At 38.2% G+C, this 27,734-nt stretch overlaps 1 protein-coding gene across 2 annotated transcripts; it reads left to right on the top strand.

The window, feature by feature from the left end:
• Nucleotides 1–17,254: 17,254 nt before the first annotated feature.
• Nucleotides 17,255–22,709, top strand: Ermn (ermin). 2 transcript variants are annotated; one of them, XM_042683540.1, is made up of 3 exons: nt 17,255–17,510; nt 18,185–18,217; nt 20,990–22,709. In XM_042683540.1, exons 1-3 carry the CDS (start codon nt 17,267–17,269, stop codon nt 21,505–21,507), a joined length of 795 nt encoding a protein of 264 aa, XP_042539474.1. In that variant the 5' UTR covers nt 17,255–17,266; the 3' UTR covers nt 21,508–22,709. The 2 variants fall into 2 exon arrangements, with proteins under 2 accessions (XP_042539474.1, XP_042539473.1); XM_042683539.1 differs by having other exon boundaries at nt 18,125–18,217.
• Nucleotides 22,710–27,734: the final 5,025 nt, after the last annotated feature.

Below are 27,734 nucleotides of genomic sequence, written 5' to 3'. Positions count from 1 at the left end.
AAACTATGGTTCAAAACTTGGATTTGTTACTCATCATACAGGTAAACTTGGCATACCACTTAAACTTCCTATGCCACAATTTTCTTTCCTAAAATAATGAGAGCTGGCTACCAAGTCCTCCTTGGATTTGAACTCAAGGCTTTATATTTTTAAAGCAGATGTTGTACTGCTTGAGCCATGACTCCAGTGTAATTTTCTCTGGTTCTGTTTTTGAGATAAGAGTCTCACTTTTCCCCTAGGTTGGCCTGGATGATGATCTTCCTGCTTACACTTCCCACAATAGCTGGGATGACCCTCAGGAGCCACCACCACACCCAGCTATGGCCTAAAATAAGGATTGCTTTGAGATGAGATTTGTTGAACTTTTTTTTTCTTTTTTGGCCCAGGGACCTAGAATAGAGATCCTAATACCTATGGAATGCCACAACATCAAGCTTTTGTGTTGTTGTTGCTATTGTTGAGATGGGGTCTTACTAAATTTTGCTTTCATCTATGATGTTCCCAATCTCAACCTGTAAAGGAGTGAGATGAAATGAGCACCACATCTGATCCCAGGTGTTGTTTATAATGCACATTCTGGACTGCAAGAAAAGCAGGGTATCTGGGAGAATGTAGTTTAGAACACAGTTTTGAATTGAGGTTTTCTGAGATTCTGAGCCGAGCTGAGGTTGAGAAAGCAAGCAGAGGCTTCTTTTTGCTTAATCAAAGAAATGAGTCCATTTCTTTGTAAACCAGCCTCTGAGCTCGTGGGTTTTTATCTTATTAAATCCTCATGAGTCCTCAGAAGGCAAGTTTCTATCATGAGCTCAGTTTTTCAGCTCTGAGATTGAGGCATTCACAATGCTCCGATTAAATGATTTACTGAGGATACTTTGGAGATGGAATTGGGCAAATGGAATCAAGGTCCACCTGGCCAGAATTTGGTGTCTCCAAACACATCAAACATTTGGCATTCTGTCTGAACACAGTTCCTCCTCGTTGAGCCTTGATGCTGTGAAATATCATTCAGAATGTTTACTTCCAAATTAGCCAAAATGGTGACAGAACCTTCTTCATAAAGACTATACTAACCAAATGGCATTCTCTTAACCAGGTCTGTCCACTAAACAGTGGGAGTGTAGGTAAAGGTCATCCTTTTGAGCATAGTGTTCCTAGGTTTCTTGATTATAGCCATTCTAACGAGCTCCCCTAGGACCCAGCAATCCCACTTTTGGGCATTTACCCAACTGATCACAAACAAGACCACACTAAAGCTACCAGCACAACTATGTTTATCACAGCATTATTTACCATAGCTAAGAGATGGAAGCAACCCAGATGCCCCTCAGTAGATGAATGGATCAAGAAAATGTGGTATATATACACAATGGAATTCTATGCCTCCATCAGAAAGAATGACATCACCCCATTTGTTAGGAAATGGAAAGACTTGGAAAAAATTATATTAAGTGAAGTAAGCCAGGCCCAAAGAAACATAGGTCCCATGGTTTCCCTTATTTGCAATAACTAGTACATGTGTAGGACAAGCAGAAAAGGTCAAAAGTATGTATGTATGACCATATAAGATGACGTTAAGCGAAATGAACCCCAAGATAGGGACACAAACATCTCTTTCCTTTCTTGCTATTGTTTCTAAGGTATTTATAATGTACCATGTCATTTTTTTGTTTCTTTGTATGTTCCTCCCCCATGGTATAACCCCTGTTTTAATTGTATTTGATGTTAGTGCCCTGCATCTTGTATATACATTTCTCTAATTTGGGGAGGGTAAAGGAAAAAACAAAATGCTTAAATAACCATACAGGTTGACAAACTGTAACAATGAGATATACAAAACACTATGTTTAAAATGAATTTTACAACTTTGGGGGTGTGTGTGGGAGGGGAAGGGGAGGTGGGAGGGAAGGGACGGTAGGGGAAAAACAAAGGAGGAGGCAACAGTGCTCAGTAGGAAATGTACTCATTACCTTGTTCATGTAACTGTAACTCCTCTGTACAGTATTTTTACAATAAAAAACGTACAAGAAAAAAAGAATAGTGTTCCATGGAGCCATAGTCACTGCCTATCTGCCAGTAGGTGGCGTCTTCTCAATCTACCCCACAGTCCCACAGAGTACATAACAGTGCCTGAATCCCTAGTTTCATTTAAAAAGTTAGAAGCAGATATATAAAAGTGGGGACAGGGATTTGTTCAAATGAATTCACTGTCACGTTATAATGTTTAAAACCTCTAGTTATGGCTGACTTAAAGCATATTTATACAACATAAGCCACGAAATGTGCTATGCTTGCTTGTTCATGCTGAAATGAGAAAAATTAATCACGTAAAGTCAGAAAGGATAAGGCAGTTTCCTAACAAATAGCACTGCCATTGTTTTGTAAATCCCAGTAGGTGACAGGCACTGTTCCTGGTGATCCACATATATTTTGTTATGCTATTTAATAGCTTCAGAAACTCCATGTTTTAAGCATTATTCACGGGCCCCAAGGCTCTGGAAATTTAAGAAGCTTGCCTAAGATCCTATAGCTGTTCTGTAGCAGAACTGGGATTTAAATCAGGATCTTTCTATTGAAGCACAAGCTTTTCTGATAGGAAGTTCAGACAACTGTATCAGTACATGGTAAAATAACCAGGTGATGTTAAAAGGACATAAAAACATTGCTAAGGGGACTGCAAGAAAAGCACAAGAAGAGCCTTTAGGTAAAACTATTAGTGAAATGTTTGAGGTGGGCCTTGGCCTCAGGCTCTAACTTGACAAGGGTGCTACTCAGTCACTCCAGATACAAGCAGAGAATTGTCAGGTCGTGGAAATGGGCACCAGTGTTTGGTAATGTGAAATAGTTCACTGTGGCAAAGACAGAGATAGGATTGGGCCACTGGGATGATATAATCACAAGGTAGCCAGGAGTCATATTATGAGAAGATTGTACTAAGTAAGCAAAGAGGAAGCGCAAGGTCTCTCTCTCTCTGTCTCTGTCTCTCTCTCTCTCTCTATTTGGCAAATAAAAAAGCTTTGAGACATTCACTTTTTATTATATATTTTCTATGAACTGGCCAAAGTGTCATGTGATTTACAATGTTATCTGTTGTTCTTGTATAATTATATTTAAAAGCTTTCTGTTAGGATATTAATCTAATGATAGTGGGTATGGATAGAGGTCAGAGACAGACAATTACAGTGGCTCAGATGAACAATTCTGAGAGCCTAAATTTAATTTACTGTGTAAATTCTATTGTTTGTGGAACACTTCAGCTCTTGATGGTGAATAAGATCATGATCGGTCTTAAAATCATTGTTTTCCTTATTCCAAAGCCAGTAGAATCAGTGCAGCTATTCCTTGCTCCTCTTGTGGCTTCAACACCAAACCTGTAAAGGTTTTTAAGCGATCTTGCTATATGCATTAGTTCCTTCATTGTCAGCCTGAGGCAACGTTTACTCAGCTAAATTATCAGTAGCAGACTAAGAGAAACATTCTGATCATAGTCACATTGCCATCACTTTCTTACAAAAGCAGACTCATTTTATATTCACTTTTTCTTTCTATTTTTTTCCTTAAGGAAAAATGTGTTTCATTATTTCCTTGCTTTTCTCCATTGAAAAACAACATGTTTCCTTAACTCCTAGTGACATTCAAAATAGTTTCAGATGGGCAATACTGACAGAGATATTACTTTCATACAGCTCTGCTTCCCCAGGAGGGTTATAAAATGCTTTCAAAGTACTAAAGAGTGTATATGCACACATAGTTAGAAATTGTTTCCATGGTTTTATAAATACTCCCCCAAGTCCCCCTTCTATCTATTTACCACTTACAATCTCTATGAGCAGAGAAATCATTTTTCCCATTAAAGGGCAACAAGCAAAATTCTATCATGAGTAAACAGAATTATAATTGCCTAGCTAAAAGCTCTAGAGAGCTAGTTCATTGGAAGCATTCCTTATGCATTTAGGATGGTATATTTAAATTGTGGCCAATTTTACTTTATAGGGATTGCTTCTATTCTTATCTGCACAATGGCTCTGTCACATTTAAAAAAAAAACTCATGCTCTACTTGCATGGATTCTTGTGTGTGAGAGACATAAACATCATGATCTATAGATCACCCTGTTAGATCACATTCTCTTAGGATCAGTTTTGCCAAGTCAAATGTACTGCAGTATTTACAGTATTTACAGACCTGGTGCTTCCATACTATCCAAAGACAAGAAGAGTAATGTTAGGTGTATAATACAAAGCAAATCCTATCATTATTTGCAGTAAACCTCTTATAAAAAGCCATTTTATTCAAAAGAGGGCAATGGGAGAAATCTTTCCCCAGGAAGAAGCAGGACTAAGGTCCTATCTTATCTGAACTTTCTATGTGCGAAGTATCTTGGGAGCAGACATACCTCAGCATCCACCCTGTTTCCCTGAGTAAGAGCTCTCCAATACCTGACTCCAGTACATCTCAGAAATCAAATTTCAAAATTTGTTTTATAAAGCTATTCGTGCATATGAAAATTCATTTCCTTCAGGAATTTTTTCTTCCAAAATAACAATTAAAAGTGACATAGAATAGTCATGACCTTGCCGGTTGCTGGTGGCTCATGCCTGTAATCCCAGCTACTCTGGAGGTCTGAGGATCATGGCTCAAAGCCAGCCTGGGCAGGAAAGTCTGTGTGACTCTTAATTCCAATTAACCACCAGAAAAGCAGAAGTGGCACTGTGACTCAAGTGGTAGAGTGTTTACAGTGAGCTGAATTGCTCAGGGACAGTGCCCAGGCCCAGAATTCAAGCTTCACGACTGACCAAAAAAAAAGAATTGTAATGACCTGTTCCACATGCAAGGCCCATGCTTGGTATCTTGCCCACATTTACCTTAACTATTGTTAGCCAAGATATGTGTCATCATCCCTAATATCAGATTAGGAATTCCAAAGCTACTTCATGGCTGATAAAATCATAGTAATAGAACTACCAGTCAGTGAAACACTTAAAACCTGAGTTGCCACACTGTGATACATACTTTCCTTTGATTGAGTTATTTAAGTTTAACAACATTGTAAAGAAGTATATAATAATTTAAGAAGCACATGCTTTTAAGAAGCATGTCATACTTTCAGACTATAAGCTTTTAAGAAGTGTATCATACTTTGGTAGATCAGGGGTCTGAGTCTCCAAAGCTAACTAGGTTAGAGGTCTAATTTTAAGGACTCTACATGTTATGGCTGGAGATTTGCTCTAGTAGACCAGACAAAGATGTAAGTAGTAATGAAAGGAGAGAAAGAGGCTTTATGAGAACATGAGAAGCTTTATGTAAACAGGCAAAGAAAACACTTCAGCCCAGCTGTGGGGGTACAGACATGCACTTTAGGTTTAGATAGAGGAGGAATTAAAGCAGGGAATGTAAGGTGTGGTCTGGTTGCTCATTATTTTAGCATTTGTTAGGCATGGCTTGTAAGAGCAAGTCATTGTTGCCTGGCAGAGGACTAGCCCTGTCACGGGAATAGCTTTGCCACAGCATGTGGATGTATCAGTCCTTTCCTTCCTGGATTCTAACATGGCTGCTGGCTGACTTGAGGAGAGAAAAGAAAGACTGCTCAGAGAAAAGGACGGAGATACAAAAAGGGAACAGAGACAATTTTTTCCTTCTTTCAGTTATCCTTGGCACATTTGCAAGCCCAGGAGACAAGACAGTGTTTCTTACCAAAGGCTGCTTCTAAGTACCTGCTGTAGTGTCTTCTACTTGTTGGTGTTTGCTCTACATTCACCCTCTTTTTTGTCTCAGAACTGGGTGATTGCATATTTATCCCTCTTATCAGAATTGGGTCAAAGGGAACTGTTGTCCAAGCTCAATGTGGCTTTCCCATAGCCTTTGATGGGAAATAAGCGGTCTTTTTCTTTCACATCACCAATCATCTTTACAATGTAAACTTACAGTTAACAGACGTTTACCACAAGTGAAAATCAAATATAGAGGAAGTAGGACGAGAATAAAGACAGAACTTTCGAGAAGTCAGAATAAGTCCCATTTCTGGTGAATTCATTTTAGATGGAATTTCTTTCATTTTCAAACTATGGATCCCTGTATTTACAAAATAAAAACAAAAGTGAGATGCAGATTATAGAGTTTAAATCGTGGAACTGGGTCAGTAGAGGAGCAATGAAAAACAGAGAGAATTTTCCTAACCTAATTGCAAAGATGACTATGATTGCTATTGTCCTTCTAAATCATAATTTAGACTGTCATATACCGAAACTGAAGCTTTGGAGACCTGTAGAGAAGTATTGGAGAGCTTTTTTTTTTTTTAAAGTTCTTATCGTTTTTGGTAGACTCCTTCAAATCTCAGAAAAACCTGGACTGTAAGAAAGTTGAGAAAACAGCACAGAACCTTGTTAAGAAAGATCTTTTCAGATAATAGGAAAGAATCCAATATCACTCCAAAATAGTCTGGATTAACAAATATACATCCTAAAAATAGTATGAAAAGCTGAATTTTCTGTCCTTAGGCACTTGGCTCATTTTCTGCTGTATCTTATAGCAGCCTCTGGAATTCCTGAGCTAGGACGTAGGGACCATCTTCCCCTGGAAGATATTCACACCATAAGGTGAGAAGCAGTGAGTGTTGATACAGGTTCTAGCTTCTCCTTACATGCATGTTCCAGCTTGTTCTTGCTCTTTCCCCTTTGTAGACATCTTTCTGTCTCAGCTTCCGAATGTGAAGTCTCTGGGATAGGAAGCTCAGATTCAGATGCCACAATCACCTACGATTGTGTAATGGCAACACCTCTCAGATAGGTAAACGGTAGGTAGGTAAGGCAGGTAGGTGATTATTGGTCAGACCAACAGGTTTGTCTTTCACTTGTTAGTCCTTTATGCTTCCACCTTGATTGAAACAATAACTCCGTTTCACCTATGTAAACCTCTGTTCGCATAAAAAAATCAGCCCTAAGCTGCTAGAATCAAAAACGTATGTATATATATATTTTTGGGGGGGTCTGGTCATGGGGCCTGAACTCTGGGCCTGGTCGCTATCCCTCAGCTCTTCAGCTCAAGGCTAGCACTCTACCACTTGAGCCACAGCCCCACTTCTGGCTTTTTTCTTTTTGCTGATGTGGTACTGAGGAATCGAATCCAGGGCCTCAGGCATGCAAGGTAAGCGCTCTACCACTGAGCCACCTTCCCAGTCTCAGAAACTTATATTTTAAATTTTTTTTCTTTATTTCATCAGTGATTACTAAGCCACATTATTTTGTGGCTTAGCTTTTCATCTATTATACTGATTCAGGATTTCTTTGGTCCTAATTCTGATTCCATAGCACCAAGCATTTATCATCTAACACATAGAATGTGATTATTTATATACTTCTATTGTAGCATTGTATTTTTTATTTTATTATCACATTTTGCTAAGTATTTCATAATGGGACATTTATCCAATAACTTTTGCTATTAAGATGAACTAGGGAAAGAGCCAAGTTGTTAGCCTAATGAGCTCCCTTCCTATAACTTAGCATGCACCGTCCCCTTTCCACAGTTTAGGATGCTCCTTTCCCAGGTAACACTAGAACCATTTAGTAAAGGCAGTAAATAATCAGCTTCCAACTCCCTCTACCTTGGGATGGTACTTCTCTGGCTAAGGCAGTAAATAATCAGCTTCCAACTCCCTCTACCTTGGGATGGTACTTCTCTGGCTCAGCAACAAGAGCCACTTAGAGTGACCTTCAGGTCTGGGAAGCTGCAGGGCCCCTTATCTACTATTTGAGCAGCATCCATAAATCTTAATCCACCATGATGAAGCCCCTGGTTCTCATGTCTACACCAGAATCTCCACCTCCTAGCCCTAGCCCCTTTTATCCCCTCCTAGCCTCAGTAGGTTATATAAGTCACCTCAGACATTAGCACTTCTCACTCCTCTCTTGTGAGAAGGGGTCTTGCCGGCCCCTTTATCAGCAAAAACCTTTTCTTTGTTCTTTGTACCTCTAGATGTCTGCAGTGGTTTTCTGGCAAAGTCTAATATACTCTAACACAAGTACTCCAGGAAATTATGATTAAAAAGTCATGTTTCATTCATGAAACATGATGCAATTACACAACTGTGTTTGAATTAAAGATCATTAGTGTAAATTCCAACAAGTGTTTTACATCATAGTGAAGTAAATAGTTGAAGCCATCCTGGTACCCAGGCAAGAGATTGGGGGCTGTCCATCCAGCTCCAAGGCCTATAGGTGAGGCAAGCCATCCTTTGAAATGCAGATGCCTAGCTCAAGATGAGCTAGGAGGGCACTGCTTCAGAGAAATGCAGATGTTATCTTGTTTTCATGGTGGGGAAGGTGATGTCCCCCAACCTCCTCAGGTATGGGTGTTCCTGGGTCCCTGGAGACAGGGCAGGCATTTGGCCAATAGGTTGCTGAACCTGTCAGTTCAGTGCCTGGGACTGGGAGTGTCCTGTGACCCTACCCCTTGCACGGACCCTATTTAGGCATAGAACAGAATAGGTGCCAGGACACCGTGCCACGTGTGCCTCCATGATCCTGACCTGTTTCCTGTCTCCTGGCTCATCTCTGATCATCATGGCATCCCAATTCAGTTCTCCATCGGAGCTGAATGGGTTTGTTGGAATTGTTTTTGTTGTTTCTTTCCTCTCTGGCCTGTTTCCTAGCTGTGCTATGTGTATTTGGGGGATGCAGGCCTTTGTAACAACTGGCTGTCTGTAGCCTGCTAACTGTGTGATAAAGACTCCAATATTCCATCTTCCAAAATGTGGCTTGTGGGATGTTACATTATAACAATAGATGGTCATGAATAGTGGGTGGTAGTTCATATCCTTATACATAAAATAATTTGTGTTTCCTTAGTAGTTACACTACTCTTGATTCTCAATTTGTCTTTTATTGTGTCTGATTTGTGGGAAAATGGAATATCAGACATCATTAATCTGGTCTCTATTACTTTAATAGGAGTATTAAACACTTAAAGAAATAAACACATTAGTTAACCAAGGATGACAGAATTCTGGATCATTTTTCTATCTTTCCCAATCTGAAATTATTTTAGTTCCTTAAAAAAAGTCAGGGTATGGCTTTAGAGAAAAGACAATGTATAAATAAATAAATAAGTTAATTCCCACTAAAAGCTAGGTTACAAGTCAACACTGACGTTGATAAAAATAATAGAAATGTAGAAGTGGTAGAGACAGTGAGAATAAACTCACCTTTGCTGGAGTCCTCAGATGAGATACTTGAAAAGTCCATTGTGAAAAGTTTGAGATATCACCTTTAAAGTGAATGTGACCATTTCTATATTTCTATACATATTGCGGGGCATTTGGTTGAATTAATACTACATTGTGTTCTTAAACATATTTCACTATCTCATAAGTCTCTGTACTTAGTTTCTGCATTCTCTCATCTGTTTGTGTTGAGTATATACTCATCTGGAAGCTTTCCACTTAAACTTCTTAGGATAACTCTTCCCAACAGCATTTTCAACATCTGTAACATCTCTTCTGTGAAGATTTTGATACTGCCTCAGATGCTTTGCTGCCCTCTTATAGCTACAACTCTTTCTCTACTGACAAGGTCAAAACCTTCCTGTGTGTGGTGTCTTCCCATCCCCCAGCCTCCCCCAAAACAACAACAATAACAACAACAACAAAACAAAAAACAACACCTAATATAGGCCAGAGATGACACCTGATTTCATCCATGTTGCAATTTCTTATCAGTAGTTTATTAATTGCTTATGTGTAGCCTTTACTCTCAGTGTTTCATATTTTAGTCTGTAAAATAGACTAACTGAAAGAGAATCGGACACATCCATCACAGGGGACCATGCAGAGGCAGGCAGGCACAGGAGAAAGATTATTATAAGGTTTATCAGAGGAGCCATGTTTCCCCCCAAGAGGGAGCATATGGCCTCTATCACCATCCAGGTAGCAGGAGGGTCTGAGGGATAGGAAGTTGGGTAATGGAAGTTCAGGTGGGTCTGGACAGAGGCAAACGGGTCTGGGCAGAGAGAGGGTGGGGCCAACTATATGGAGAGAACTCCAGCATGGGAGGGGGATCCACGTGTGGGTGGAGCTGAGGACCAAAGGTAAGCATAACACTAACATTCCCCGCTCTGTTGTTTAATAAAAATAGAGGGTACCAGGCCTGGGGTATGGGAGGAGGTCTTTTCTTCTGGAGCTACTTCCTACTGTCAAGGGGCGAAGTAGTCAGGGGTCTCTGCTTTGTTGCTTGGTTGGGTACCATCCACAAAGCATCTGCTTGACAGTGGTTGGCAAGACACAATTAATAAAAGGCAAAATTGTTGTTAAGGCAAACGTTGTTAGTAGCCCAAGGGAGGAATATCCTATGGACAGATTGATTTCCAGAAGGTTCTATCAAAGACTTGAAATTGCCTTTTCTGTCTCGGATTGGAGACATAGCATGGTACCTGACTTCTGGCATCCTGGAGGGGGAATAAGATTTTTCTGCTTTAGGATCACAGTAACCTGAGGAGGGGGTAGCAGAAATATTTAAAGGTACCAGAATCAATGGGTGTCATGGGCTTTTTTGGCTACTTCCTGCTGGACTGGTGGCATCAAGGAATCCCTGGAGCTGGGATTTTTAGGGTCTGGGTTTGCACTGGACAAGGCAGGGCAGTGTAAGCGATGTCTCTGGTTGCCTGTAAGAACAGGATGGCGCTATCCTGGGCAAGAGATGTTATTCTGTTGAAAGAGACTTTGGGAAAGATCAGGCAAAAAGCTGACAAAAGATCAAGCAAAAAGCTGACAAGGTGACAAGCTCAGTTAACACAAATGACATAGGAGAACACACGTTCACCATAGGCCAGAAATGTTTCATTTGGAGTATAAAGCCCAATTGTAGCCCATTACAGCGGGAAGGTGAAATAACTGGACTTGGGGCAAGAAGACAGAAAGGGGGTGTCTATGGTCTTTTGGTTAACTGGGTAGGGGGAGCCTAATGGACTGGTTGGGAGTACCAGTCAGAAGCTACTATAAATACAAATAGCAGGCAACAAAGGCAAGATTGTTAACTTTTTGTCCAGTTAGAAGGTAGACAGGTATGGACATTAGGTGGGCAAGCAACTATTTCTCTTGGTCTCCCGGCTCTGATTAATTTTGAAAGGATGAGCATAAAGTGACTCCATTTAGGATGTCATCTCCTCTTACTCCTTTCCATGGTTTTCCATTGTCAGGACTGACTTTGTCCTGGCGGGTGTCTCAGCATCCATTGCTAGGATAGCTTGTCCTAGTTGGCATTTACGGTTTGGGTTCAGGGCCTGGGCACTGTCCCTGAGCACTTCTGCTTGAGGTGAGTGCTCTACCACTTAAGAGTCATAATGCCACTTTCAACCTTCTGCTGGAAACAGAGGTGAGTCTGGAGCCCTGCCTCCAGCCTGGAGATGGAGTTTTAGAGGGATTGTTTTGTGCCCGGGATGGCTTTGAACTGTGGCAAAAGGAGTCTTTGTTACACAAGCCCTTTTATTTCCAATTAAAGCAACAAGGAGATCAATGAGATACAGGTGTTATGCCTAGGTCGCAGGACCCCCACCAAGAAGATCACGGAGAGTCAGACTCTACAGCTGTTTTAAGGTTTTATTTAAACGAGCTGCAGCTCGGGCCTCGTCCAACACTCCAACACAGTGGAGCCTAGGAGGAGAGCCCCAAGCTAAAGATTTGCAGGGGTTATAAAGGCACACAACCAACCAGGTGTTTGGATTACCACCACGTATTGCTCTGCTAGAAACAAGCAACAAGTGGTCACTGCCTCAAAACTTTAACCCTTCACAGGTTACCTATAACTTGTTAACAATTGATTAACAACTATTGGTCAGAGTTTTTTTAATAAAACCCAGTAGATGTTTTTAACCTGGGACTGATTGTCACGCTAAGTACCACCCACTGCCTCTGCACAGCCTGTTTAAAGTGGCTTATATATAACATTTAACCTTTAACAAATGTACAGGCCTTTTTTGGCCTACAGCAGCATAACCTGTTTAACACCTTGGTTTATCAAAGCATTTTTGTGGCTGGGGGAGGAACCTGGTTTCTCATGGCCCCAACAATGCCACCTGTGTAGGCCTTTAGACAGATCTCAATAGGGACATAATCTCATCTCCACAAGCTTTTTAACAGATGAATAGAAAGAGTGACATTTTTCTGTAGTCTGAGTTACCTTTAGGAATTTAGCAGTTTTTTACATGTACTAGCACTGTAGCATCTCTTTTTTTAAATGACATAAATCCAATTGTTAAATAGTATAGAAGTCAACTTATATCCTTTGCTCATACACCCCTTATGGTCTAACTTGTGGGGATTAACATGTACAGAACCGAACATCTGAAGTGGCTTGTGCTTTATCCTAAATCAGCAGGCTTTTGGTCATGTGTGATGGAGCAAGGCCAGCAAGGTCTGGAAAAGGCTGTGGCATCGCCCAGTGTGTATGGACTGTCGCACCTCCCGTTGGTTACCTGTAAAATTCTATATATATTGGTTAAAGTCCTGGTTTACACTGGCTTTTGCGGGCTGGTGTCACTGGTTTCACTCTGGTCCATTGATCTTAAAGAGAGTTGATTGGCACACAGGGAGGGAAACAGAGAATTAAAACCTTAGCCTTACTTTACTAGCCACGGTCAGAGGTACAATATTTAACTCAGCATAGATGGACATAGAAATGACATAAATCACAGCCAATTTAATTACCAATGTCATTTACTTTGCAAAGGAAACCATTTTTTTTTACTCCTTTCCTCAGGCCTTTAAAACTGTTTTTCCCCCCTTTGGCTTATAGTCAGGTCACAAAGTTTTAAAACAATTTAGATGAAATCACACCTTTCATTGACAAAGATCTTTTAGTATGCAGAATACTTGGTAACTTGAAACTATAACCACTTACATATAGACAGATACATACAGACATGTTTGTGTACAGATTATAGCGCATGCTTAGATGTTAAAATCGCCGTTTTAAAGTTTTGAAATTTTAGCAGCATTACTTTTCCTAATTATGATGGAACCACATCGTCAGTTTAAAATACAAAACTTTGCCAACAACAAAAACTTAGTACACAGGAGACAGACATGAACAGACATGTGGCCTAATATAATGGCACCACAGGTCAGGTTGGGCGGGAAAGGGGGTGGAAGGGGGGGTGTCACAGAATCAAGTTGAGTTGCAAAACATCAGCTGAATTACCACAATGCCAAGATGGTGGATCCACCACATGCTCAATGCTAGAGAGAGGATTTAACAGAATTTAATACACTTTTGGTAATATCCAAACTTGACCTTTTTTGGGAGGGAGGGGTGGAGGAGCAGTTGAGTTTAAACTTAAACTCATCCATTCTTTTATCTCAAGGAGTTTAAACAAGCTATTGCTAGCTACATTCTTCCAGGGCTTAAACCAAGGCATACTTGTGAATACCTTTAGTTGGAAGAAGGGAGAGGTTACCACAGAGTTTAAGGGGAGGGGGAGAGAGAGACCGAGCGACTTTTGCCTGCTAGAGTGCTCACAGAAGTGCAGTTTTAAATTTGGGGCCAAATTTGACTCTGAAGGGGGCTCAGCAGCCCTCCAAGGCCCAGGTGGCTTTAATGTAAAGGAATTTAGTGTCCTTTCCATGGGAAGTGACCTGAAGCCAGGCTCCTACAGTAGAGCATCCTCTACAGTGTGGGTTGGCTCCTAAAAAGAGTGTGGCCCCACCGGTGGGGAATGTTATCAAGTTTGTCCATGGGGAGGGGGGCGTCCTTGGGCCATGGTAGGCCCCTTGTGGCTAGGTCCAGGCACTTGGCCAAGATTTTGCTTGGATGGGGGGCTCGGTTAGCCCACCAACCTCTGGTGGCCTTTCAACTGAGATATCAGAATTGGAAACCTGTACCTCAGATAAACTGGTCACTTACCCTGGAGTGGAACTTAATTAGCCGTGTTGGATGGGCTGGTAGAGCACTCGGTCAGGAGAAAGTTACCTTGGCCCTCTGGTGACTGGAGTGTAGGATCTCAGGATAGGACCCAGGGTAGCTGGTCGAACCCCCTTCCAAAGTGGAGGGGGGGAACAAATCCCTGGGGGAGCCTATCCCTGTATGGCCCACCAATGAAAGAGGATCAGACACATCCATCCCAGGGGACCATGCGGAGGCAGCCAGGCACAGGAGAAAGATTATTATCAGGTGTATCAGAGGAGCCATATTTCCCACAAAAGGGAGCACATGGCCTCCATCACCATCCAAGTAGCAGGAGGGTCTGAGGGATAGGAAGTGAGGTAGATGGGAGTTCAGGTGGGTCTGGGCAGAGAGAGGGAGGGGCCAGCTGTATGGGGGGGGGGGGGCCCAGGTCTGGGTGGAGCTGAGGACCAAGATGAGTATAACACTAACACTAACAAAACACCTTTGCCACAGGACTATTATGAGGATTAGTTTTGTTAGTATTTGTGAAACAGTTTGAATAGTATTGTCTGGGTGTTTATTAAAGAAATTAAAACCAACCAGGCTCAGGGATGCAAGCTTGTAATTCCATCAACTTGAAAAGCAGAGCTGAGGAGGACCATTATCTAAGGCCAGGCCTGGGAAAAATCTTGAGATCCTATCTTATAAAGGAATAAAAGAAGGAATGAGAGAAAGAGAGAGGAAGAGAGAAAGAAAGAAGGAAAGAAAGAAAGAAAGAAAGAAAGAAAGACATTAAGAACACAAAAGGGCTGTGTGGCTCAAGTTCTAGAGTGCCTGTCTAGCAAACATGAGAACTTGAGTTCAACACCTTACTATCACCAAAAATAAATAAATAAATTAATTAATTAAAAACAAGAATTCACACACTCAAATAACAGTGGACTTGTTGTGTAGAGAAGTCAAAGTTTTGGTGAGTAGGGAAGAAATTCCAAAACCTACTAGAGACATCTTCCTTGGACAGGAAGAGCCATGGGCTTGAGGGCTCAGCTGGAGCTCCATATTAAGGGTGACAGATTTACAATTTGTCTTCAACTTCTGTTCTCTCTTTCCTAATTAAAGATCTTAAATGTATTCTTTTCTTGTTGGGGGGGGGAGTAAAATTTACTCAGCATTCATATATATATATATATATATATATATACATATATATATTTAAAACTTTAAAATAGTCTATTTAACTCAAGGCAGGGACTATATGCTAGGAACCAGGTAAGTAGGTTAAAATGACCCCTGCTCAGATGAAACTTAAGTTCTAGGTGATGGAAGAGATGTCAAATAGACAATTGTGCAATTACTTGTTTAATTTGAAGGGAAAAAATATCTCCTGCATCAGGAGATTGTGTCCTCATTGTGTAGGTGGGGGAAAATGTCATGAGAAAAACGATACTTATGTCTAGGAACCAAGAACTTGAAATAGCTGCTCAGGCCAAGGGCTTCACCTTGAGGAACATCAAGACCAACCCTCTGGAATCATTTGTACTTTGTAAAATCCACACACGTATAAGAAGTAATAATTTATTTAAAAAAGAAAATGGGAAGCCAGGCACTGGTGGCTCATGCCTATAATCCTAGCCACTTAAAAAGATGAGGATCTGAGCATCACCTTTCCAATCCAGAAAAAGTTCATGGATTCTTGTCTCCAATAAACTATTCAGAAAAGCTTGAAGTAGTTGCTCAGTCGCTCAAATGGTAGAGTGCTTTCTTTGAACACAAAGAAGCCCAGGGACAGTAACCTAACCCCAAGAAAGGCAGAAAGAAAGGCAGAAAAGCAGAAAGGCAGAAAAGCAGAAAGGCAGAAGGAAAGAAAAAAAGAAAGAAAGAAAGAAAGAAAGAAAGAAAGAAAGAAAGAAAGAAAGAAAGAAAGAAAGAAAGGAAGGAAGGAAGGAAGGAAGGAAGGAAGGAAGGAAGGAAGGAAAGGAAGGAAGGAAGGAAGGAAGGAAGGAAGGAAGGAAGGAAGGAAGGAAGGAAAAAAGAAAGAAAAGCGAGAAAGAAAGAAAAGAAAACGAGAAAGAGAGAAAGGAAGCGAGAATAGAGAAAGGAAGAAAGGAAAGAAAGCAAGAAAGAGAAAGGAAGAAAGAAAAGGGAGTCGAGTATAACAGGATTTCTTGGGATTATGAGGTATCAGCAAGAAGGGGAAGGGTGAACAATGCAGAAGGTGAATAAGGAGGAATATATATATATATATATACATACATATAGAAACAGAATAATAAAACCTATTGAAATTGCCTTAGAAGTGGGGAGGGGCTAATGGAGAGTGATAGAGGGGTAAGTTTGATGAAGATATGCTGTATGCATTTATGGAAATGCCAAAATGGATTCCCTTTCCCCCTCTTTCTACAACTCATATATGTTAATAAAATTGTGGAAAAAAGAAAAGGGGTCACTAACATGTTTTAATAATCATCATTTCTCTAAGAGCAGACTACATCATTTGATATCAGAATAGAATGTAGAAAAATCATTCTAATGACAGCAAGGCAGAACATGGATAAACTTATAGTCGGGTTTTAAATGCCGAGTTACCATTTAGTTGACACAAGTAATCTGGGAAGTAAGAATCTATAGCTGAAACACATTATTCTAAAATTGTAAAATTTTGGTATTAACAAATCAGCAGAATAATTGGTTTGTTCTTATGTCCCTTCTCAACCTCTGGAAAGCACGTCAAGGAATCTGCTGCCAGAACCATTTACAATCAAGTTGTCCTGTTTACAGGTCTTTGATAAGCTGTTTCTATTCTTTAATAAATAAGAAACGGTGCCATTGTCCCTTACTAAATAGCAGAGGTTTTACTTGAACAAAATCTGTTTGGAAATGTTAAGCTGGTTACACAGAACTAATATGCCTCAAGGTGGTCATTCTCTCCGGATTAAAGCTGTGGAACAATTGTGGCTCCTGTTACAAGGAAAATTACAATGGGCCATTATGGAAAGGGACAAAAATCTCTGTTCCCAGAGGGGGACTGACAAGCTGAAAGTGCCCCCTCCACATGCCCACACAAAAGCCTGATTGCTTCAGATTGTTTGTTTATGTAAATCAAAGGGTGCCATTAATTCTGCAAGGGAACTGCTAAGCAGTAAAGGAGGTGTTGATTGGCTGGATTCTTCCTTGTGGGCTGTTGGCAATTCTGACAAATCCTATTGCATTTATTCTAAGCATTGTCTGGACACTTTGGTAGAGGGTTCTTGTTATGTACCAAGGAAGATAATTTGTGTTTTTAGAATAGGAAGTGGAACGATTGGACTCCAAGACCAGAGAAGGCATCTTATCAGGGATCTGCTAACTCAGTTTCCTGGACACTGTCTTCAAATTGGACTCCTGTCAGTGAACATCATGACAGATGTTTCAGGGACCTTGAGGGAGGCAAAGGGTCATGGGAATAGAACCCCTGAACATGGTCAACAAACCACCAGTAAAATCAATGAGAAAATGACTGAAGTGGATAAGACCCATACTACATACTACAGGGAGGATTCCAATCCTGAAGATTTACCCACAGAAGCAGATCAGGAACAAAGTGGAAAATCACCAGGGAACACGTCGGCTAGCTGGTCCATTGATGAGAAGATTGTAAAAGGTAAAGTATTTCCTTTTCTCCTCAATTTTCTTGGTTTGATTTATAAACTCACATAGGGTTATTATTCTTTTTGTAAACTATTTTAATAGGAATAATCTGGGTACCCAAGAAATATAGCCCCTTATCAGACTAGAACTGCAAATGACAAGGACTAAATCTTTGTGTCTGAAAAAGCCAGAATTAGCTACTTGGGAGCTCTTTGATCCTAAACAATTTCATCTCCTTGAGATTTTCATCACTAAAATATGGAAAAAATAATTGCAACTTACTTGTACATTTGTTGCAAAAAGTTCTATAGGTTGGTTAAATGTTAACTACTGTTATTCATCATTATATGGGAGGCTCCATAAAACTTGAGCAAAGAAAATTCAGAATTTGAGTATCTGCTATATATGTCTGAATTTACACCTCTACATCTACAAATGTTAAAGGAGAGATATGAATAGAGGGGTTGACCATTAAATACATGAAATGAGTTAAAGAGGAATCTGGAGCATCAAAAGAATTCATAATGAAATGAGAAATCTGCCTAAACTCTATATTGATAACATGTGAGCCTTTGAACTATATTTATTTTAAATGTTATAATATAATACTTATATTTTCTTTCTCAGAAAATCCAGAGGAGAACCTCTTCGTTGTTCATAAGGCCATCACTGATCTTTCTCTCCAAGAAACAAGTGCCGAGGAAATGACATTAAGAGAAGGTAGCAGGAGCTAGCATTCTCTAGACAGAAATTGTTTGACTGGGTATTATGCAAAGTTGTAATTTTGCATAAGATGCTGGATGAGTGTGCATGAAAAGCAATCTGGGCAATGACTTCAGAATCTCCAGACTGCTAGAGGTAGATAAGTGAGTATTAAATTTCTCTTGTTTCTACCTTAATGAGCAGTCCAGAGATAGCCTAAGACTAAAATTGCCCAGATTGGCCTACCAATGTAATACCTCTCTCTTGAAAGTTAGTCCATTAAGTCAACTTTTCAGTGGAAAATTTATGTCTCCAAATCTGTGTCAAGCACCTTGAAAAATGTTTATCCTAAAAATTTACTTTTGATACACAATATAATTTTATAAATTGATTTATTTTATAGAAAAGTTCCAGGCTTGTCATATAAGACGTTTAACTGCTTCTTGTTAAAGCAAGCTCTCAGTGATGAAGATTGCTTTAATTGTATTCTTAAAGTCAATAGAAGAATAAAAAGAACAGTGAAGTTCTATATTAAGTTTTAAATAAAGCCAGTAGACTAAGAGATACAAGATCCTTTAGACAGTTCTTCTAAGAAGACACTTACATTTAAGCAGTTTCCAAATAAGTGTTACATAAAATCTATTAATTAATCATTCTTTCTCTCTGCTGCAGCTTTAAATGGCTTATCTCAAAATTGAAGTCTGTTTGTTAGACTAGCAAGTTTAATTTAGGATCTTAACAAGCAAATCATAGAAGAAACTACTGGTTGAAAATTAGAACGTCACGTAAAATATCAGATGTTAAACCCAGCTTCCTGAGTTTCTCTTTTTGCTTAGCTAACTCTGAGACTGTCTGCTGACACTTAAAGGAAAGGACCACAAGCAAGAGCTAGAAATAATCTATAATACTTAAAACCACACAAAATAAACTAAATAACTTATTTGTTTTAATTTTTCTGCTTCCAAGGTAACAATTTTTCTAAGAGGTGGGGGGAATTACAACATTCTATTTAGAGCCCCTTTCAAATTTCTGATCAGGAAGCTCACTGTAAACATCAGTTTTCTAGAATCTTCTATTTTGATCAAATGGAGACTGAAACAACCTCTTTTTGGACCAGATGGTCTCACCAGTGAATTTTTCCTTGCTTTAATCCTTTTGTGTTTGATGTAGCATGTGCTTTTCCTTTCTGATAGAGGCACAGATTTTGGTCTCTTTTATTTTCACAATGACAAACAGCTAAAAAATCCTCAGAGAATGTCCCTGGATTGAAAAGTATAAAGATGCTAAAAATATTGAGGAAAAACTATAATTTAAATGCAAGGAGTAATTTCATTCATGACAATCCTATGCCTGAGTCATGAATATGAACAAAAAATCAGTTCCTTTGATTCTTGTGGAAAAAAACAAAACCAAACAAAGCTTTCATATAGAAAACATTCTAATGTAGATGTCTGTAAAAAGAATATTGACTAGATACCAGCAAACTTATAGCAACATACATAAACTTGTGGTGTGATAATTCATCTTTATTTCTATTGCTCTACTTTTAAATTTTGATTCCTAGGTTTAAAAATAAGCAACAGAAAATGAAACTATAACTAAAAACTTTGCATGAAAGTGTGTTTAGGCACATTTTTCAGGGAGGATGAAAACTTGCAAGGGCGAAAGACAGAGACAACCATTGTCTTTCATGTTGTTTATATAGATTTGCAGTGTTGAGAGGGAATGGCGAACCCTGGTCTGGCAAGTCACCCAACCCAGACAGCATGAATCAGTCATGCATATCATAGGCTGTAAGAAACTTTAGCCTCTTTAGCGTGATAGCTCAGACAACAACCTCTGTTTTTATAATTCATTCAGAGTAAGCAGCTCAGTATAGCAGTTTTATATGATATAGCTGTTTCAAAAGTGATGATTGCAGGAGATAAACCTTCCAAAAGTCACTATGAACATGATATCCAAATGACTTGTGGCTAAAGAGTTATCACGCAAGATATATCGAAAGCAGTGGGTGTTACATGGTTAGGACCCCAACATGACTTCTAAACCTGGACTCTCTAGAAACCAGTGCCAGATGTTAGACTGTTTCATGCATGCTTTGGTGGACTTGGTCCCTTAGTTGCAAGCACGCAAGTTCTTACTATCTCTAGTTCTCTGCTCTTACCTCTATATCTGATTACTTTATGAGCACTCTTAGAAACACAATGTTAAATGCCCAGTTTGTTATCTGAATGTGACCAGACATGAACAGTCAGAAGAAAGACTTTCACCCTGAGGTATTGCTCTAATTTTACTTGAGAGATGTCTGTTTTAAAGGAGGTAGGCCAAGACATTATATATATATATATATATATATATACATATATATATATACATATATATATATGTATATATATATATATATATTCACATACACAGTTATGACAGGTGACAAGATTTGTAAGTGTGTCAGGGAATATTAACCTTACTATATGTAATAGTTCACAACAGTAGAGGCCCATGGTCCATGAGGTTGAGCCAAGGTCTTTCCTGATAATTTACAATATTCATTAGTATTTTAAAATCTTAGATAATTTTTGAAGTTGATTATTTAATTATACTATACAACTTATTTCCAGACTCATTTGACTGTGAGCATATTTGATCCTTTAGAAGGAACTAATAAGATCGACTCACATACCATAAAACACAAGTTGGAAAATGATTGTTACAATGTAAGAGAATAACACCAATGAGCTTCATAACTTTGGAACTTCAGCACAGCTCAACTATCAACTGATTTTTCTACAGGGCAACAATGGGAGAAGATTCCTCTCAGTAGCAGTACCCAGGAAATAATCCGACTGAGGGAAAGCATTGCTGAACAACCCCTTGAAGAGATAGATGAGGATCAGGAAAATAAACCTCCTCAGGCAACAGAAGTCGAATGGCTGGGATTTCGGAAACCTAACCAAGTTGACATATTGCAATCTAAACACTTTGAGGAGCAAGAGGTTTGGAATGAAGAAACTCATGATGAGGAAGAGGAGGAAGACTGCAATGATGAAGATGAGGTTCGAGTAATAGAATTTAAGAAAGAACATGAAGAAGGCTCTCAAATCAAGGAGGAAGGTGACACCAGTGAGGACTCCCCACTGAGCAGCCCCAGTTCCCAACCTGCCACACCTGATGAGCAGCCCATGCTAGGAAAGAAGGGAGATATCTCCAGAAATGCTTACTCTAGATACAACACAATATCCTATCGCAAAATCAGGAAAGGGAACACCAAACAAAGAATTGATGAATTTGAGTCTATGATGCATTTATAAACTCACTGGAGCTGAGAAAAATCTCATAGCTCCCAGAGCAAGAGCGAATTCAATTGTTCTCAGATGAATCATGATCTATTATGGAAAGATGCATGAGCTTGCTTTCTCTGTAGACAAAGGTGAAAATAACCTTAGACAAAACTCATTCTGGGAACCTGCTTACATGGAAAAGCTTTAGATGCATTTGGGCATTTGCTTTTAAAAACGATTAATATAGCACTATAACTTAAACATGAATGTGTCAGCACCAGTGGGAACTCTGATATGATTTGGCTTTAAATGTAGCAATTCTGGTAGGTAAGCATCACATACAGGGAGTCTATTAGAAATGACTTGTATTTCCTTTGGTGTCTTTCTGTACACTGAGGTTATAGGCCTGGTATTAAACATTTCCTTCTTTTAAGCATGGTTCTTACAGATTCTAGAAATAAACTTTTCCTAATCATTGTGGCTGCTCTAGGCTCCAAAAAATATTCAAAGTTTCCCTTTGACATCTATTAATGCCCTAGATCTCCTTCCTAGGTGTCACCATTCACTGAATTTTCTCACTACAGAGGCTGAGTAATTGCTAATCCAGAGAATTCTGTTTGCTAAATGTTGGCTTTATGCTTTCATGCTGAATGAAAACCATTGTGAAGTTGGTACAGTGAAGGGTTATATTAGTGACGATTAGTGAGCAATATTGACTAGAGAGTCATATTGGATAGTTTTATCTTTGTGACTGAAAACAAAATCTGTGTGGACTAGTTAAAGCCATTGAAAATTAAAAAATGACAGTTTTAGCACATTTTAAAGCAATGCCTCTCTCAATTACTGCACTTCCTTTTATTAACAGTACCTCAGAATGATGATTTTATTTCCTTAGAAATCCGAGATAATGCTAGTCATAAATGTACTAGTTACTACGAAGATGGAAATAATTATCTTAAAATATTTTTAAAGTAGGTTGTGAGGATATATTTTGAGAGGTAGCACTGATAGTTGTTGAGAATATATAATTTACTGGACCTCAGCCCAAATCAGGAAGCTTTAAATTATATTTATGGAGCTTCACTCAAACCAATGTGTCAAATAATGTATTGAATATTTATGAAAAGAGTCTGTATTTATATTCTTAGATAAATGTTCCCCATTTAAAAATTATGTTTCCATATATATTACTCTGAACTTTCTGTTACCACAGATCAAAATACCCTGAGCTCTACAAATAAAAAGACAATTCCTTATTGTCTGAATGTAATACAGTCTTCATTGTTCTATTCAACCCTCTATTTCTTTTCCACTTAGTGAAAAAGCTGGGGTTACTCCTTCTTAGATTATTGCTTATTTATGTGTAACAAATCCCACATATTCTCATGGCAACTTGTTTAATCCTTCCTGGTCACATAATACATTTTGCACAGTACTATATACCATTATGTAGTGTTCACAGGGCTCAAATTTGGATTTAGAGTTGGAGTGCTCCTTTTATTCCTTCAATTAATTTACAACTGACCATAGGAAAAGTTCTGTTATCCTTAAACTATAAGATCTGAAGATTTCATCAGAGACAATATCAGTTTTCAAAAGAAAGTGAGGGAAATCAGGTATTTTGTTAGTTTTATGCTCACGTTTGGTCCTCAGCTCCACCCAGACCTGAGCTCCTCAAAATCAGGCACTTGTTGATAACATTAGGTAGGAGATTGATATACTAGGACAATTTTCTGTTTACTTAGATCCTCTAAATCTTTCTATTAAGGCAACCTAGTTTTCTTTCCTGAGACAATGAGGATACCTATAATGTTCTACTTAACTTTAAAGCTTGGTATTGTGAGCATCATAAAACAAGATTATATCATTAATTTGTCATCAAGAAAACCTGTACATTTGAGTTATTCCAACAGAGGAGTTGAACTCCAATGGGATATGAGTAGGTTGGATTTTCTATGGCTATGTAATATAGCAAAAGAAATTTCTCTTATGTGGCTTCCATAGATCACAATGCTTGTCTTTTTAGCTATGTGCACTCACTATCCAATTAACTGACTATGAAACATATTGTCAACAAAGACTATTTTAGGGTATGCTCAGTTAGTGAAAGCTTTATGTTCAAGAAGGAGGTTATGTAGTTGCAAAAGAACACTGACCATATTCTCTGGCATCTGTGTATATTGGCCTAGTTGTCTTTTTATTTTTTTTCACTAGGGACACACAGTTAAACAGCTTGAGTAACATGATGGAGATGCCTGGCTATTTGACTCCTTGTAGGTGGGTAGAGACAAAGGTCTAGTTCAGATTACATATTTAACATGTTTGAAATGCATGTGGGACATGATGTAGATAGAAAATTTGGTAACAACACATGAAAGTTTACTTAAGTTTTTGTGATTCAAAGTTCAGGGATGGTAAGAACTCTGGTACTTTTTAGGAAGGAGAATTGATTTATTGGGTGATATGCCTTACATGACTTGATTTTTCTTTTGCTGTCAGATGAACAGGAATTAATGACAGCATTATTTCTGTGTAACAAAGTTTTCCTTTCAGGTAATTATACAATTTCTAGACACAGTATTTTCCAGAATCTCTCTCTATCCAATTTAAATAAAAGATCTGCTATGTATATATGCTGTCAATAGAAGTATGCATCTTTTGTTTCTGCTTTCTAAACTTTGTTTCTTCATCTACCTTATAAAAATTATAAAATTATTAAATTTAGTAAGAATATGTCTACATCAGCAGTTACTAAGACCATTACCAGATGACTTCAAAAATCAAGACAGCACCTTCAATTCATTTGCATTCTTTATTTCAAAAAGGTCTTAAATAATTGTATATGAAATTCCAAAAGCAATTTCTTTTTTAAAGCAATTTCTTGTATGAAGATATATACTATCTGTGCTAAGATTCTACTACTTTATAAGAAAATGAGGTATTGAGATTCATGTTAATGCCAACAATGTAAAAAATATATTTATCCCTGCAGTAATCAAGGTAATTCATTTTAACTATGCTGACACTTTTATACTAATTGTTTCTGCATATTTACATGGGGTAGTTCTTTTGGCGTTTTTTCAAGTGGAGAACAGACCTTTGAAGTTTTTTAAACTGATAGAGAAAACATTTAAAATAAATAATAATAGAAAATTATGCAAAGAGATGGAACATCAGAGTATTATAAAGAAGAAATATATTTGGCCATATGAGAAAGGCAACTACCTCTTTCAAGCCTGAACTTTCATTACACTATAAAAACAAGAAAGTTATTAAATGTAATGTCGAAAGTTATATTTGCCAATATTAAAACATCAGACCTCACCACATCACAACATAAATATGAAGACCAAAAACGTAACTCAGCTCATAAAGAACACAAACCATCAACAAAACCATAATGGAAGGGCAGCAATAGGCAAGAAATCACCCACATAGATGATAAAGTTCAGAATAAATTAATAACACCTAGTTACAAATTGTCAGTGTAGGAGAATTTTGGAAATGAAGTTAGAAAACAAATTGAATGTCCATAGATTTAAAAGTAATGTTTTTGATTATAATAATTTCAGTAGGTCAGGTGCAATAAAAAAGGGTATTTAAACATGTTCAAGTAGAATGGAGGAAGAAAGGATAAGTAAATGCAGTCATTGTATTCAATGTACATTATATAATAATTAAACTACATAACTTGAGGGTAGGGATAAAAAGGAAGTAATGGGAGAGAATAGTGAGAAGGAAGACACTGAATAGGATACATTGCATTCATAACCTTACTTACGCAATTGCAACCTCTTTGTACAACTACCCAATAATAAAATTAAAAACTGTTCAAGTAACTCCAAAGTTCTATTTTATATTAATAAGTTCTTTTTATTGTGAAAATACTGTACAGAGGAATTACAATTACATGGGCAAGGTAATGAGTATATTTCTTATCAAGCATTTTTGCCTCCTCCTTTGTTTCCCTTACCATCCCTTCCCATCTCCCGTCTCCCTCCCAGCCCCGCCCCGCCCCTCCCCCATATTCCTCCTCCTCACCCAAAGTTGCAAAGTTCGTTTTTCGACATAACCACTTGTACATTTCATTGTTGCAATGGGCCCACCTGTATCCCTATTTAAACAATTTGTTTTTTCCCTTCCCCTCCACAAATTATACCAACATCAAATACAGTGAAAGCAGGGATTATACCGTGGGGGAGGGACATACAAAGCAACAAAGAAACCATCTTATAAATATATTAGAAACAATAGCAAGAAAAAAAAAACATTTGAGACCTTATCTTGGAGTTCATTTCACCTAACATCAACTTATCTGACCTTTTCTGCTTGTCTCAGGCATATACTGGTTATTACAAATAAAGGAAACCATGGGACCTATTTTTCTTTGGGCCTGGCTTACTTCACTTGTATAATTTTTTCCAAGTATTTCCATTTCCTAACAAATGGGCAATGTCATCTTTCTGATGGAAGCATAGAATTCCACTGTGTATATATACCACATTTTCTTGATCCATTCATCTAGCATCTGGGTTGGTTCTATATCTTACTATGGTAAATAATGCTGCAATAAACATAGTTGTGCTGGTAGCTTTAGTATGGTCTTGTTTGTGATCATTTGAGTAAATGCCCCAAAGTGGGATTGCTGGGTCATAGGGGAGCTCTATGTGGAGTCTTTTGAAGAACCTCCATACTACTTTCCAAAATGTTTGAACAAGTTTATACTCCCTCCAATAATGCAGTAGGGTTCCCTTCTGTCCACATCCCCTCCAGCATCTGTTGTTATTAGAGTTCTTGATGATAGCCATTCTAACTGGGGGTGAGAACAGACCTCAGGCCAGTGGAATAGAATTGAAAACTCAGAAATGAACCCACAGACCTATAGCTATCTAATCTTCCATAAGGGAGCTAAAAAAACATAATGGAAGAAAGACAGCCTCTTCAGTAAATAGTGCTGGTAAAATTTGTTAATCACTTGTAGAAAAATAAAGCTAGATCCCTGCACCAGAATCAGCTCCAAATGGATCAAAGACCTCGGAGTCAAAGCAGACACCCTGAAAACATTACAGGAAGGAATAGGAGAACCCTAGGTATCCTTGGCACTGGCCAAAATTTTCTTAATAGACAACAAATCAAAGAAAGGTTGGACAAATGGGTTTGCATGAAATTGCAGAGCTTCTGCATGGCAAAGGTCATAGCTAGCAAGATCAATAGAAAGCCCATGGATTAAGAGAAGATGTTCACTAGCCATACAATGGACAATGGTCTCATATCTAAAATATACTTGGAACACAAAAAATTAAATCCCCCAACAACAAATCCTCAAAGAAACAACTGCCCAATAAATAAGTGGGCTAAAGATTAACAGAGAAACTTCTCTGAAGAGGAAAGAAGGATGGCCAATAGACACATGAAGAAATGCTCAACATCCCTAGCCATAAAAGAAATGCAAATCAACACAATGCTGAGATACCAACTCCAAAGTTCCTTACAATCTGTAGTTTTTACACTAACAAATACTTTAAGGTAATAGCGAAATTACTCTCTTGCTCTTTGCATCCTCTTATTTTCTTATAGCTCATATGTATAAGACTAGCAAAATGTGGATGGCTGTTTGAGAACAAACAAAAAATATAGCAATTTCATTTGATGACTCTGCCAAACAACACCCAGAATGAAAGTCCATTTGAAGTACTTTTGTGCAGAAGTCCCTAAGAAGACACAGCTATGTAAGTAAAAGACAGTTAAAAATATCTAATGACATTTCTTATTTCCTTTTTGTTGCAATAGAGCCTCTGTGTTTTATTTCTTCCCTATTTAAAGTATCAAATACACACACATACATACACAAACACACCTGTATCTATATTCACATATACATTTAGACATTTTTATATAAAATTGATGTTTTCAAATCATCAGGTAAAGATTAAAATCTTTATTCATGTTACCAAAAACTTTAAGTTTAGAATGTGATATAAAAGTTTATTTACACAGATTTTTTAAACAACATCTTAAATTGGCAAATATTTATTAATCAATAAAATAGAAAACCTCTGTTTTCAAGGAAGTTATTGTTACTTATTTGAAAACAATGATCATTATTAGGAACTCAATATACTTAAGTTGCCCCATGTGCTAGAAAATGAGAATTTTCACTTGTGTTTTGTTTGTATTTTTTCAAATGAAAGACTCACGCAAACTTCTAAGGAGATCTTAATAAAAATGGTAACTATTAGTTGAACTATTATGTTGAA

The sequence above is a fragment of the Dipodomys spectabilis genome, unplaced genomic scaffold, assembly GCF_019054845.1.
Source record: "Dipodomys spectabilis isolate Male_0828 unplaced genomic scaffold, ASM1905484v1 ptg000081l, whole genome shotgun sequence".
NCBI lineage: Eukaryota > Metazoa > Chordata > Mammalia > Rodentia > Heteromyidae > Dipodomys > Dipodomys spectabilis.
The sequence above is the reverse complement of the archived record's forward strand: the minus strand, read 5'-3'. Positions and strand labels throughout refer to the sequence as shown.

Bases quoted from the DNA above. Each gene is read 5' to 3' on its own strand.
- Ermn (XM_042683539.1), top strand. From the start codon at position 17,267: ATGACAGATGTTTCAGGGACCTTGAGGGAGGCAAAGGGTCATGGGAAT. The intron at 17,511-18,124 runs GTAAAGTATTTC...TTTCTTTCTCAG, and splicing joins TGATGAGAAGATTGTAAAAG to AAAATCCAGAGGAGAACCTC. The intron at 18,218-20,989 runs GTAGCAGGAGCT...ATTTTTCTACAG, and splicing joins GGAAATGACATTAAGAGAAG to GGCAACAATGGGAGAAGATT.